Raw genomic sequence first — 15,145 nt, 5'->3', positions numbered from 1 at the left:
ACAAAATGCGCCAAAGATGGAAAAGGTTCCACCAACTGCGCAGCCGGCGTTTGTCTTCTGCAAACCAGTTACAGTGGGGACTCAGTAATTGCAGAACATATTTTGGTTGTTAAATGAACTAAATAGTTATTGATCCATTGAATTATGAAATAGGTGATTGGGATTCGTTTATTTTTAGTGATCTGCACTGGGTGATAGACTTGCCTTCCCATAAATCACTATTGGAGACATTTGTATGGCTAAGCTTAACAGACTAGAGCAATATGGGGCGAGTGATCTGAGCAATAGGGGGTGAGTGATCTGAGCAATAGGGGGTGAGTGATCTGAGCAATATGGGGCGAGTGATCTGAGCAATATGGGCAGAGTGATCTGAGCAATAGGGGGTGAGTGATCTGAGCAATATGGGGTGAGTGATCTGAGCAATAGGGGGCGAGCGATATGAACAATATGGGGTGAGTGATCTGAGCAATAGGGGGCGAGCGATATGAGCAATATGGGGTGAGTGATATGAGCAATATGGGGTGAGTGATCTGAGCAATATGGGGTGAGTGATCTGAGCAATAGGGGGCGAGCGATATGAGCAATATGGGGTGAGTGATCTGAGCAATAGGGGGTGAGTGATCTGAGCAATAGGGGGTGAGTGATATGAGCAATATGGGGTGAGTGATCTGAGCAATAGGGGGCGAGCGATCTGAGCAATATGGGGTGAGTGATCTGAGCAATAGGGGGCGAACGATATGAGCAATAGGGGGTGAGTGATCTGAGCAATAGGGGGTGAGTGATATGAGCAATATGGGGTGAGTGATCCGAGCAGCAGGGGGCGAGCGATATGAGCAATATGGGGCGAGTGATCTGAGCAATGTGGGGCGAGCGATCTGAGCAATATGGGGCGAGCGATCTGAGCAATATGGGGCGAGCGATCTGAGCAATATGGGGCGAGCGATCTGAGCAATAGGGGGCGAGCGATCTGAGCAATAGGGGGCGAGCGATCTGAGCAATAGGGGGCGAATGATCTGAGCAATATGAAATGACATCCCATAATTGGCAGGTTGTAGTTCAGCCACAGCTGAGGGCAGGTAACAGCTTTCTGGACTAGAACTTTCAAATTCTTTCTAAATAAAACAATTTTCTTCATTTTAAGTGCCAGTGACTGACAATAAAATGAAAGGTCCTCAAAATATACTAAAATAATGTTACTACAACTCAGTACTAACTGTCATTTGTTCGGCGCAATGGGACTTGAGTCATAAAGAATAAATAGTGCTGCATTGTGACATCTTTCACTCCAGCAGGTCCTTTTTATCTCCATGAGATGTATAATTCCATGTTGGTGCCAGAGTTATTTTTCCCAAATATGTATATTCTGCATTCACCTCAGAAAGAGAGGCAGTTAAAGCTAAGGCCAAAGTGGTCCTTGGGTGTTCCAGAGTGAAGGGGCAGTAGAGCCAAGATGGCAACAGTACCTCTTTAGATTAATGTCGCCCGTCCCACAGCCCTGCTATTGGCTGAAGTACAGTTTCCAGCTCCCACTGTCAGCTACGGGCTGGAGAGCTTCTAGGAATGGCAGTTGAACAACAGCTGAATCAGTTCAACATTCCCGGTTCCACTGCACCCTGCCGCCAACTGAAAATGGTCCCGGCTCCATCTCACACACTGTCATGTCGTTTTAATAATGTTCTCATCTAAAGACTTTTTATGGAGGAATCCAAGTTTGAGAGAAGGATGCTGAACCAGGGTTTCTTCTGTCCACACCAGAGACGTAGATAAACTTTTCCTTTCGTTCCTGAACACCGACCTTCTCCTCTGCCTGTGTAGCAACTGCTTGAGTTTCTCCTTGAAAAAGCTCGTCGTGAGTGTGTAGAGAATGGGGTTTAAGGCACTGTTAATGGGGAGGATAAATATCACGATCCATGAGGTAACGGTGCCTGGGAAAGAGAAAGGAAAAAATCTTCTTAGCGGGTGGAATGGTCGTGTTTCTGTAGGTACCAGTTCAGTTTCATAGAAAGGGGGGGGGGGGGGGGGTGAAACCATAACGAAATATTGCATTTCACCTTAAAGAATAAGTAAACCTTTTTTTTTTTCTATGAGTAAAATTACTCTAAACAGCCTCCAGAATTACCTACCTTTGTCCCAGCATTCTGTCTGACCTGGTTCCTCAGTCAGAAGGTTTCTTTTTCTCATCTAAAAAAACCCTGCTAATGCACAGACTGGCTCTGGCTGCCTCGAGGCATGCACATAAGGCTCTCCACTCCGACAACCTTGTCGAATTGAAGAGAGAACTGAACAGGAAATGGGGGCGGGGCTTCACTCTGCACAAGGAAGCAAAGAGAAAGAACACCTTCTGACTGAGGAACCAGGTCAGAGAGAATGCTGGGACAAAGGTAGGTAATTATCAGCACTGTCTATTTTAGTAGCCACGACAAGTAGCCGTGTCTTCACGCTTATGGGTGATGACACACAGAGCTACTTAGTAGCAGCTACTTGTCACAGCTACAGAAATAGACAGTACTAATCATTTACTGATAATTGTCTCTACGTGTGCTTTAGCGGAGGCAATTCTCAGTATTGTCTATGGCAGGGGATTTTCTGGGGTTTAGTAGCTGTGGACAAGTAGCTGCTACTAGTAGCTCTGTGTGTCTTCACCCTATAAGTTATAAAGTATGTTTTTCCATGCTAAGGGTGAAGAGACTTGGAGCTACTAGTAGCAGCTTCTTGTTGTTTCATTTACTGATAATTGTCTCTACATGTGTTTTAGCAGAGGCAATTCTCAGTATTGTCTATGGCAGGGTATCTTCTGGCATTTAGTAGCCGTGACAAGTAGCTGCTACTAAGTAGCTCTGTTGTGTCTTCACCCTATTAAGCAAATTTAATATGGCTTCAGATGGTTTTTTTTACCTCTCTTTGGATCAGCTTAAGATAATAGCACAACGTTTCATATTTATTTCATATGATACATTGCTTTAGTGCAGTTGGTTTCCATATTAGCCAATGCCTGACTGATGCAATTACTAGTCACCCATGTGTTTCTAGCAGAGGATGGACTATGTCTACATTACACTGTTCCCCCTTATATAGAATATGTTAAGCAAGGATGTGAAGGAATTCAGTTTTTATTTAAAGATTTATTTATATTACAATGTCATTGCTTCTGGAATAGGGATCAATACAGTTCTCTCTCTAAGGTTTTGTTACCAAGCTTTGTGAGATTTTATGTAAGTTAATTTGATATTTTATTTTCTTGCTTAAAACCAACTCATAATAACCCATAAAGTACAATGGAAATGCAACTGATCTGTCAAATTAGCTACAAACATACAAAAGAGAGGGGGATTGATTAATGCACATTCCCTGGTTCCCTGGTTCATTAGTAGTTTAGTATCTGGGCAAGTGCATGTATTTTCCAAAACGGGGTTTTAGTTACAAAGTTATGATCATAAAATTAGCAAACCACCAAACCATGTCAAGCTTAACTCCATATGGGAGTCCTAACTATTTACCTCAGGTCATATACTGTATTCCATAGGCTGGCACTTACCTGCATGGTCATACTTCTTTAGAAAACAGTGACAATAGTTTAACCATTAACCCTTGGCTGGAAATAGAACAAAGAATCTACTGGATGTGCTATTAAGAACCTGACTGCCAGTGCTGTAGATTCCTATGAGAAAATGGTTTTTCCAAGCCACTTGCAGTGCCACCTATGGCCTGGATAATAGCAAATAGGGCATCTTGAGTGGTTAAATGCCCTGTGTTCCTTAGCCTGACACATACAAGACCCCCGCAATGCTGGAAGGATAACTAATCAGCACGCACTCAGCTTATAAACAAACTGTAGTTATGTCCCGGAGCCACACGACTTACCAGGGATTTCCACGCGAAAAAGGGAGAGTATCTTTAGGAGGAACACTGGGATCCAGCACACAGCGTCGGAAAATACTATGAAGAAAAATCGGTTTGCGACAGCAACGTCTGTGTGGATGTGACTGTTGACTTCGGAGGTTCGTAGGGCAGTCTTTTGAATTGAACAGAACATACTGATGTAGGAAAACACGATTATGATGAAGGCCAATAAGTTCACGCCTGGCAAATAAAATCAAACAAACATGAGTAATGTGTTTAGGAGAACTAAAGCTAACATATATGGCTACAAATGCTGTATTTTATATACTGAATTGATTGCACCAGCCTAAGGTTCAGCAGCCCCATAGCAATAAGGCCATCTCCATCTTTAATTTTGTTAGGCGTGTCACTGGCACTGCACATGCTCAGTGCGCTCTGTCTGGGCAGCTGCTGGGAAGCTAAGCTTAGGGGTTGTTGCTAATTATCAAACAGGAAATGGGGTAATAGAAACTAACTCTACAGGGTTGGTTATTACATTTGTATGCAATTGGTAGTGGTTACTATGTGGCCTTGACATGAGAATCTGATTTAATTTTGATTCATCGTGGTATCTGGACTTTTGTATATACAGTATATTGTGCCATTTCTATACTGTATATACAGTATATTGTGCCATTTCTATTCTATATATACAGTATATTGTGACATTTCTATTCTATATATACAGTATATTATGACATTTCTATTCTATATATACAGTATAGTGTGACATTTATATTCTATATATACAGTATAGTGTGCCATTTATATTCTATATATACAGTATAGTGTGCCATTTATATTCTATATATACAGTATATTGTGCCATTTCTATTCTATATATACAGTATAGTGTGACATTTATATTCTATATATACAGTATATTGTGCCATTTCTATTCTATATATACAGTATAGTGTGACATTTATATTCTATATATACAGTATAGTGTGCCATTTCTATTCTATATATACAGTATATTGTGCCATTTATATTCTATATATACAGTATATTGTGCCATTTATATTCTATATATACAGTATATTGTGCCATTTATATTCTATATATACAGTATAGCGTGCCATTTATATTCTATATATACAGTATAGCGTGACATTTATATTCTATATATACAGTATAGTGTGCCATTTATATTCTATATATACAGTATAGTGTGACATTTCTATTCTATATACACAGTATAGTGTGACATTTATATTCTATATATACAGTATAGTGTGCCATTTATATTCTATATATACAGTATAGTGTGCCATTTATATTCTATATATACAGTATAGTGTGACATTTATATTCTATATATACAGTATAGTGTGCCATTTATATTCTATATATACAGTATATTGTGCCATTTATATTCTATATATACAGTATATTGTGCCATTTATATTCTATATATACAGTATATTGTGACATTTATATTCTATATATACAGTATAGTGTGACATTTATATTCTATATATACAGTATAGTGTGCCATTTATATTCTATATATACAGTATAGTGTGCCATTTATATTCTATATATACAGTATAGTGTGCCATTTCTATTCTATATATACAGTATAGTGTGACATTTATATTCTATATATACAGTATATTGTGCCATTTCTATTCTATATATACAGTATAGTGTGACATTTATATTCTATATATACAGTATAGTGTGCCATTTCTATTCTATATATACAGTATATTGTGCCATTTATATTCTATATATACAGTATAGTGTGACATTTATATTCTATATATACAGTATATTGTGCCATTTATATTCTATATATACAGTATATTGTGCCATTTATATTCTATATATACAGTATAGCGTGCCATTTATATTCTATATATACAGTATAGCGTGACATTTATATTCTATATATACAGTATAGTGTGCCATTTATATTCTATATATACAGTATAGTGTGACATTTCTATTCTATATACACAGTATAGTGTGACATTTATATTCTATATATACAGTATAGTGTGCCATTTATATTCTATATATACAGTATAGTGTGCCATTTATATTCTATATATACAGTATATTGTGCCATTTATATTCTATATATACAGTATATTGTGCCATTTATATTCTATATATACAGTATAGTGTGCCATTTATATTCTATATATACAGTATAGTGTGCCATTTATATTCTATATATACAGTATAGTGTGACATTTATATTCTATATATACAGTATATTGTGCCATTTATATTCTATATATACAGTATATTGTGCCATTTATATTCTATATATACAGTATAGCGTGCCATTTATATTCTATATATACAGTATAGTGTGACATTTATATTCTATATATACAGTATAGTGTGCCATTTCTATTCTATATATACAGTATAGTGTGCCATTTATATTCTATATATACAGTATAGTGTGACATTTATATTCTATATATACAGTATATTGTGCCATTTATATTCTATATATACAGTATAGCGTGCCATTTATATTCTATATATACAGTATAGTGTGACATTTATATTCTATATATACAGTATATTGTGACATTTCTATTCTATATACACAGTATAGTGTGACATTTATATTCTATATATACAGTATATTGTGCCATTTATATTCTATATATACAGTATATTGTGCCATTTATATTCTATATATACAGTATAGTGTGCCATTTATATTCTATATATACAGTATAGTGTGCCATTTATATTCTATATATACAGTATAGTGTGACATTTATATTCTATACAGTGGAGGAAATAATTATTTGACCCCTCACTGATTTTGTAAGTTTGTCCAATGACAAAGAAATGAAAAGTCTCAGAACAGTATCATTTCAATGGTAGGTTTATTTTAACAGTGGCAGATAGCACATCAAAAGGAAAATCGAAAAAATAACTTTAAATAAAAGATAGCAACTGATTTGCATTTCATTGAGTGAAATAAGTTTTTGAACCCTCTAACAAAAAAAGACTTAATACTTAGTGGAAAAACCCTTGTTTGCAAGCACAGAGGTCAAACGTTTCTTGTAATTGATGACCAAGTTTGCGCACATTTTAGGAGGAATGTTGGTCCACTCCTCTTTGCAGATCATCTCTAAATCCCTAAGGTTTCGAGGCTGTCTCTGTGCAACTCTGAGCTTGAGCTCCCTCCATAGGTTTTCTATTGGATTAAGGTCCGGAGACTGACTAGGCCACTCCATGACCTTAATGTGCTTCTTCTTGAGCCACTCCTTTGTTGCCTTTGCTGTATGTTTTGGGTCATTGTCTTGCTGGAACACCCATCCACGACCCATTTTCAGTTTCCTGGCAGAGGGAAGGAGGTTGTCGTTCAGGATTTCACGATACATGGCTCCGTCCATTTTCCCGTTAATGCGAATAAATTGTCCTGTGCCCTTAGCAGAAAAACACCCCCCAAAGCAAAATGTTTCCACCCCCATGCTTGATGGTGGGGACGGTGTTTTGGGGGTCATAGGCAGCATTTTTCTTCCTCCAAACACAGCGAGTTGAGTTAATGCCAAAGAGCTCTATTTTGGTCTCATCAGACCACAGCACCTTCTCCCAGTCACTCACAGAATCATTCAGGTGTTCATTGGCAAACTTCAGACGGGCCTGCACATGTGCCTTCTTGAGCAGGGGGACCTTGCGAGCCCTGCAGGATTTTAATCCATTGCGGTGTAATGTGTTTCCAATGGTTTTCTTGGTGACTGTGGTCACTAACTCCTCCCGTGTAGTTCTAGGATGCTTTTTCACCTTTCTCAGAATCATTGACACCCCACGAGGTGAGATCTTGCGTGGAGCCCCAGAGCGAGGTCGATTGATGGTCATTTTGTGCTCCTTCCATTTTCCAACAATCGCACCAACAGTTGTCGCCTTCTCTCCCACCTTCTTGCTAATGGTTTTGTAGCCCATTCCAGCCTTGTGCAGGTCTACAATTTTGTCTCTGACATCCTTGGACAGCTCTTTGGTCTTTCCCATGTTGGAGAGTTTGGAGTCTGCTTGATTGATTGATTCTGTGGACAGGTGTCTTTTATACAGGTGACTAGTTAAGACAGGTGTCCTTAATGAGGTTGACTAATTGAGTAGAATTCAAAAACTTATTTCACTCAATGAAATGCAAATCAGTTGCTATCTTTTATTTAAAGTTATTTTTTCGATTTTCCTTTTGATGTGCTATCTGCCACTGTTAAAATAAACCTACCATTGAAATGATACTGTTCTGAGACTTTTCATTTCTTTGTCATTGGACAAACTTACAAAATCAGTGAGGGGTCAAATAATTATTTCCTCCACTGTATATACAGTATAGTGTGCCATTTATATTCTATATATACAGTATAGTGTGCCATTTATATTCTATATATACAGTATAGTGTGAGTGGGCCCTTAAGCTCAGGTAAGTGACAGCAGCACAGAGCAGTGAATCAGCAGAAAAGAAGATGGGGAGCTACTGGGGCATCTTTGGGGGCACAGACCTTCTCTGCTAAAGGGCTGGGGTTGCCTTGGGCTGGTACAGAAGCCCCAAACATAATGTACAGCATTTCTACCCTAGTTCTCTGGTTATTTTCCCTTTCACTGCAGCAATCATGCTGGATTGTATATGCATGTATATTTAATATCAAGATTCCATTAGAGTATTAGATAATACCAAATCATATTATATCAGTGTATATTGTATAGAAAGGGTTCATGGAAGTTTATTGAACTAAACCAAGGACCAAACATGCAGTAGCTTCGGTTTCCTGAAAAGGGCTTGATTTTTACTTGCTAATGAAATAATAAATTAAAAAGTAAAAAAAACTTTAAACTCAAGCCCTATTCTTTGCACTTGTGCTGAACAAGCGTGTGTACAGCCCCTCTAGCACCACAACAAATGGAACCTTCTGATTTTACATTACCTGGTATATCTAATGCCAAATGTCAAACTAACCTTGACCAGGATTCCCTACCCATATTGTGCCTATAGGACTGCGCCAGTTGAATCACAAACAAAGCGGGGGGGGGCGGGGCTAAGTGTATGTCCTGACTGCTTGCCGTCCCTTCCCATGCAGGAGCTCAATGCATGCAATTTACTAACCAGTGCAAACCTTTGCACCTCTATGTGGTGGTTGTGGTGGACAAAACTATCTGGAGATCTGGGAAGTATTATTGCATTGTGGATAAATACATGGAGTATTCGGCCAATGTTTTGTACATTGCGTTCTTTTAGTAAATTAACGGTCGTGCTGTACTAATGGTGATTATAAACTACTTCTAATCGCAACAAAACGTACCTAAAAACACTCCTAGGGAGTATCCTTGCCCACCAGCTTCTTCTGTCTGGTCAGGATAAAGTGGAAAACAAACTCCATTTTTTCCGTAGTAATTTCCAAAAAAGTCTTCATTCCAAAATGGAACAATGGCTATTATAAATCCAACTGCCCATAGGGATATAAGGATAATTAGCGTCTGGCGTTTTCCAGGTCGAATATTACTGAATGGGAAAACAATAGCAAGGTATTTTTCCAAAGTCAAGAAGGTCAACAGCAGAACGGAGACTTCAGTAGAGAGCATTGCCAGGAACCCGAGGCTTCGGCACTGGAGACTTTCCATCCAAAGCAGCGCATATTTCTTGTACTGTCCTCGGTACTTCACGTCAAACACTCCAATGAAAAAGAGATAGATTCCCATCAGACAATCAGCACCTATTGAAAGAAACGTTTTTAAAGTAGACATTTCTGTTCATATTTAAGGGGATATGCAGGGCACCAAACAGAATGGTTAATGAAAATAAGACTTGTGAAGATTATAGTATTAAAGGGGTTATAAACCCTATATATACAGTATATATATATTTATATATATATATATATGTAATGACTCTTAATATGATGTAGAGGGTGATATTTTGAGACAATTTGCAATTGGTCTTCATTTTTTCATTTTTTGTTATTTTTGGTTTCTGAATTATTAAGATAAATAACCCTAGCAACCAGGTATTCATTTGAACGAAAGACTAGAATATGATTAGGAGGGGGGTGAATAAAAAGGTAAGTAATTAAAAGTTACAATAACAATACAATTGTAGCCTCACAGAGGAACGTTGTTTTTGGCTGCTGGGGTCAGTGACCCCCATTTGAAAGCTGGAGAGAGAAGCAGAAGAAGAAGATAAACCATTCAAAAACTTTAACAAAAAGAAAAATTGAGGGCCAAACGAAGAACTTAGAATTATTCCTTGGATATCTCTCTTTACATCACTTCCTGTTTGTACTGTATGGATCCAAGTTTGATTCCCTTCGAGCCAATCTGCCCTGGGATGTTGGGATAGCAATCCAGAGAAAAACTGTAAAGCAGGGTGCTTGCTGTAAGGGGGCTATGTGTAAGTCCCATAGGATTATAGTCACAGGGAAAAACGCATTTCAACCCCCATACAGTCTTTGTCAAAGACCCATGCATAAAAATACTAATGCAGGCTTTGATAAAGACCCCTCTATACAGGGTTGAAACACGTTGGATTTTTTCCCTATACAGGTATTGGATCCCTTATCCGGAAACCCGTTATCCAGAAAGCTCCGAATTACGGAAAGCCCATCTCCATTAGACTCCATTTTAATCAAATAATTCAGAATTTTAAAAATTATTTCCTTTTTCTCTGTAATAATAAAACAGTACTTTGTACTTGATCCCAACTAAGATATAATTACCCCTTATTGGGGGCAGAACAGCCCTATTGTGTTTATTTCATGGTTAAATGATTCCCTTTTCTCTGTAATAATAAAACAGTACCTGTACTTGATCCCAACTAAGATATAATTACCCCTTATTGGGGGCAGAACAGCCCTATTGGGTTTATTTAATGGTTAAATGATTCCCTTTTCTCTGTAATAATAAAACAGTACCTGTACTTGATCCCAACTAAGATATAATTACCCCTTATTGGGGGCAGAACAGTCCTATTGGGTTTATTTAATGTTTTATTGATTTATTGATTTTTTTAAGATATGGAGATCCAAATTACGTAAAGACCCCTTATCTGGAATACCCTTTGTCCCAAGCATTCTGGATAACAGGTCCTATACCTGTACTTTATATGAAACCTTTTTTTTCAGGTTCATTTTTTATATAATGCAGTGCCCTGTTCCCCTTTCTCTGTGAGATTATTATATTATCTATTTTATCTAAGAATGATTTGAAAAGGAATTGGGCAGATATGAATAATTAAAAAAATCTATCCCGTAAACACAAATTCAGTAAAGTCGGGAACATTACACGTGAGTTGCAAATGTTGCAGAATATTCAAGAACTTACTATAAAATCTGATTAACATTTTTTAAGCAGCCTTGGACGATCGGCTTTAACGATCCCCTCACTGCCAAGTATCATATTCGGAATAAATATTTAACCATACGAATTTATCATCTTAATTATATCTGGAATGAATTTCACCCCTTGCATATATTCATATATAATGTGCATTTCTTCAGCTGAGAAGCAAAACTCAATGTTAGTATCAGAAATACTGTGGGAAATACTGGCGCCTCATTGGGTACTTACAGCACAGGACCTTTATTGACATTGTGTGTGTCTTGTTCTCTGATTGGATACAGGATCTCATTCCGATAACAAAGATGTTCCCAAAGCAAGTGATGCAAGCAATCACCCAAACAAAGACCCGGAGAATGGTGTTTGCCAAAAGGTTCTCAAAAGACGATATCCCGTCTGTTAAGGGGGTGCAGACACGCACATGGGGTGCATAGGAACAGTATCGAAACTTCTTGAAATATCTACAAATGAGGAGAAGAAAGGAAACCATTTTCTTTCAGAAAGGTGTTAAAATAAAGACATGATAAATTAGATATTTACTGTAAAAGATACATAATTAAACATTATAAATTAGCAACTAGTGTGAATGCACTCCAGCAACAGCTTTCTTTTGATACCACATAACCCCATTAAAAAATTTGCCTCATATGTAATAAAAGGCACAAAGTTTGCCCTGGAGCAGTAACCAATAGCAATCAAGCAGCAGGTAGCATTTACTGGTCACCTGTTTAAACACAAACATCTTATTGGTTGCTATGGGTTACTGCTCCTGGGCAAACCTAGTGCTTTTATTACATAACCCCAACAGTCTTTAACAAACTCTGTTACACAGTATGCACAATGGGAATATTAATTAATAAAATAAAGATAGTAACAGAATACATTGCTAGTTATTAATTATTGTAAATAAAAGGCAAGGTAGCATGTGTCACAAAAGACTGCGCAATGCAATGGCCCAGGTGTAGCCATAGCAGTCAGAGCCTTATAAAGTCACCAGTTTATCCACCTATGGGCGGCTCAGTGGCATAGAAAAACGTTAGTTTGCTCATTCGTATTTTAGAATACAACGCCTTATTATTTGGTACACAATTACAAAGGGATTTACGATCAAATAGGTCCTCGGGTCTAAATTTTTTACCTCTAAAAATTGCTAAAAAAAGTTGTCTTTTTTCGAGATTTACTATGTGACAAAACTACAGCAGTTCCAGATTCAGAAATACTCCATCTATGGGGGCCATTTACTAACGGTCAATTTTTTTTTTCTGATCAAGATTTTTTAGAGCTAAAAGTCGCCAAAAAATGGAATCTGGGGTTGTTTTCTCTTGGCACAGCAAGCAATATGGTTGCCTAATATTATTAATAAAACAGTCTGTACATATACTGTATAATGATCTGCGTTGCATAACACATAGCACATATTCTATAACCTGTGTGTAAATGTTTTCTTGAATAATCAACTGTTTACGCTGAACTGAAAGACTGAAGGACTAACAATATAAACTTTTAGACCTTTCTCAGCTGCTCTTGGTTAACTTAAAGGTTTCTGCCAAAGATTCACCAGGGCTATTTTATGATATCTGGAACATCTAATATCCCAAATAAATGCACAATTACATTTGATGTTGGCAACTATTATTGTATCAAATCATTACACTGTTTTATCTGCTGTGATTTCTCCGACAAAACTCTGCTTATTTGATAACATGTACAGAACTTGCCCTCGAGCTCTACATGAACCCCTTTGGCCTTAGTAAAGATATTAATTCCATTCCCATTAAATAATGACATCACTTACACTTTGTCCTTTAATTAACCTGTAGGTAGAACATTATTTGTATTTTGGGTACATTTTTCCGGTTTTCCTGCAGGCTACACATCTTTTATAATCTATATGTAAAGAACATGGTTTTTTCGCAGTCCAACTAATCTGAAGAAATACGCACCTTGGATGTTTATGGGGCTGTTTGCACAACCAATAAAGCAAAGTTCTTATGTGAGTAAATAGATTGGGAATAATCTACAAAGTAACAATTCCTGTATGATGACTTCTGGCAAGGTCTTATTCTTGTACCCAATCCAAATGTCTCTCATTGAGAAGATTTGCTTTTTCCTACCTCCCCAGAAGTTTTTAGTGTGTCTAATCTGCAACCAAGTGATTTTATAGACATCTATTATCAATTGCTAGCGGCAATGGAAAATAGTGTTGTGAAAAATTTGCACAGATCTCTGCAAAACCGTAAGGGCTCTGGCACACGGGGGAGATTAGTCGCCCGCGATTAACTCCCTGTTCACGGGCGACTAATCTCCCCCGTGTGCCAGAGCCCTAATGGCTGCTCTTTTGGGTGAAGACACACTGAGCTAATTAGTAGCAGCTACTTTTTCATGGCCACTAAACTCCAGAAAATACCCTGCCATAGACAATACTGAGAACTGCCTCTGCTTAAACACAGGTAGAGACAATTATCAGTAAATTATCAGCATTGTCTATTTTAGTAGCCACTACAAGTAGCTGCTACTAGTAGCTCTGTGTGTCTTGACCCTTATAGGGAAAAGTGGATAGAAAAGATGAAAGACTTCACTATATTTTCTAGTCACTGATTTGATATAATTTATATATAAAAAAAAATATTAATTTGAAATCATTTCTAAGCAATTGGGAATACAATAGATGTGAGTTGCTATCCTATTATGGTTGACACCGCAGCAGGATTGCTAAATATTTAGCAAAGGCCAGAGTATGGGATAGGTGGGAAGCAAAAAAATAGAAAGAAATAAAGATATGAACAGATAAAATGATGAGCAGATGACACGTCAAGATGTTGTTTGGAAATGAATTCATAACGAACTAACAGCTCCAAACAGTAATTAGCAAACTGCAAGTGGTTTATATTAGCAGTGTAAGTGCACCGAGAGGAGGTCACTGGGTTAAACTTTAGCAACTGCTAAAGGTATGAATTATCACAACAACTTAAAGTTATTTTTATAATTATTCTTTTTAAATAATCTTTTATATAAGCTTCTCTCTTTAGGTGCCAATGGGCAGCTACTCCTGAAAAGCATCACCTTACCTGCCGTGTAAGGTAACACTACTACATTTATTATGTTGTACAGTAGCCAATGGCTGGCGTTACACAATAAGGGTCATTTTGGGCATACGTGGCCTACATGTTTTATGCATTCCCAGGCAGGCTACATTCTGCCAGTACGGAGGTTTTCCATGGACAGGTGCCCAAGTATAGGACACACCCAATCAAGATGGATTTATGAAATGAAAAGACAGACACAATCATGATGGACTTATAGACTATAATGGACTAATTATTGATATAAAATTTGACACTATCCATTTAAGACGTATATTGGGGTTTGTGTTTCATAGGAAAGTTTTTAATCCTATAATGCCTTGCACTTTGTACATTTAGAGAGGGATTTGCCCAAAACACATAGTGCACTTACACTGCTAATTAAAAGCACTTGCAGTTTGCTAATTACTGCTTGATTTGATTTGTTTCTCTTTGAATTGGTTATACTTTGGGGGGGGCACCGAACCCAGAATTTACAGCCATATCAACTTCAACTGCCGGTGTTTGAACCACAGCCATTGTTTATGCTGTTTGGAAATTTGCTGTTCTAATTTTTGTCTGGTTGTTGCGAATGTTTAGAAACTCATAGACAGAAATAAGCAACTTTGCAGCTGCTCTTCATTTTGTCTTCTTTTGTGGTTTTTTGTAAGTTTTTACTGTCTCTCTGCAATCTTTACTTTGCAGGGATCAGTGACCATAGTGATTGGAAAGGGGTTGCTCGGCATCAATGTGATCTTTCTATTTCAAGTTTATTTTCGAGCCACTAATCAATCACAGACTGTCTTTAAACATCACTATCTTCATTAGAATTAGAGTTGACTTAATGGTAATTTTGGTTGGGAAGGATATGCGTGGAATGACAAAGCAAT

At 37.5% G+C, this 15,145-nt stretch overlaps 1 protein-coding gene across 1 annotated transcript in view; it reads right to left on the bottom strand.

Moving 5' to 3' along the window:
* Window positions 1-1,109: 1,109 nt before the first annotated feature.
* The window catches only part of rxfp2 (relaxin family peptide receptor 2), a 65,027-nt gene continuing 50,991 nt past the window's right edge, over window positions 1,110-15,145 (bottom strand). Inside the window, exons 15-18 of the mRNA XM_012958212.3 lie at window positions 11,425-11,654; window positions 9,165-9,575; window positions 3,862-4,080; window positions 1,110-1,925 (exon numbers count right to left, since the gene is read on the bottom strand). Coding sequence (XP_012813666.2) covers window positions 1,657-1,925; window positions 3,862-4,080; window positions 9,165-9,575; window positions 11,425-11,654 — 1,129 coding nt within the window. The 3' untranslated portion in view covers window positions 1,110-1,656. The remainder of the gene's footprint in view (window positions 1,926-3,861; window positions 4,081-9,164; window positions 9,576-11,424; window positions 11,655-15,145) is intronic.

This window comes from Xenopus tropicalis, chromosome 2 (assembly GCF_000004195.4).
Source record: "Xenopus tropicalis strain Nigerian chromosome 2, UCB_Xtro_10.0, whole genome shotgun sequence".
NCBI lineage: Eukaryota > Metazoa > Chordata > Amphibia > Anura > Pipidae > Xenopus > Xenopus tropicalis.
The sequence above is the reverse complement of the archived record's forward strand: the minus strand, read 5'-3'. Positions and strand labels throughout refer to the sequence as shown.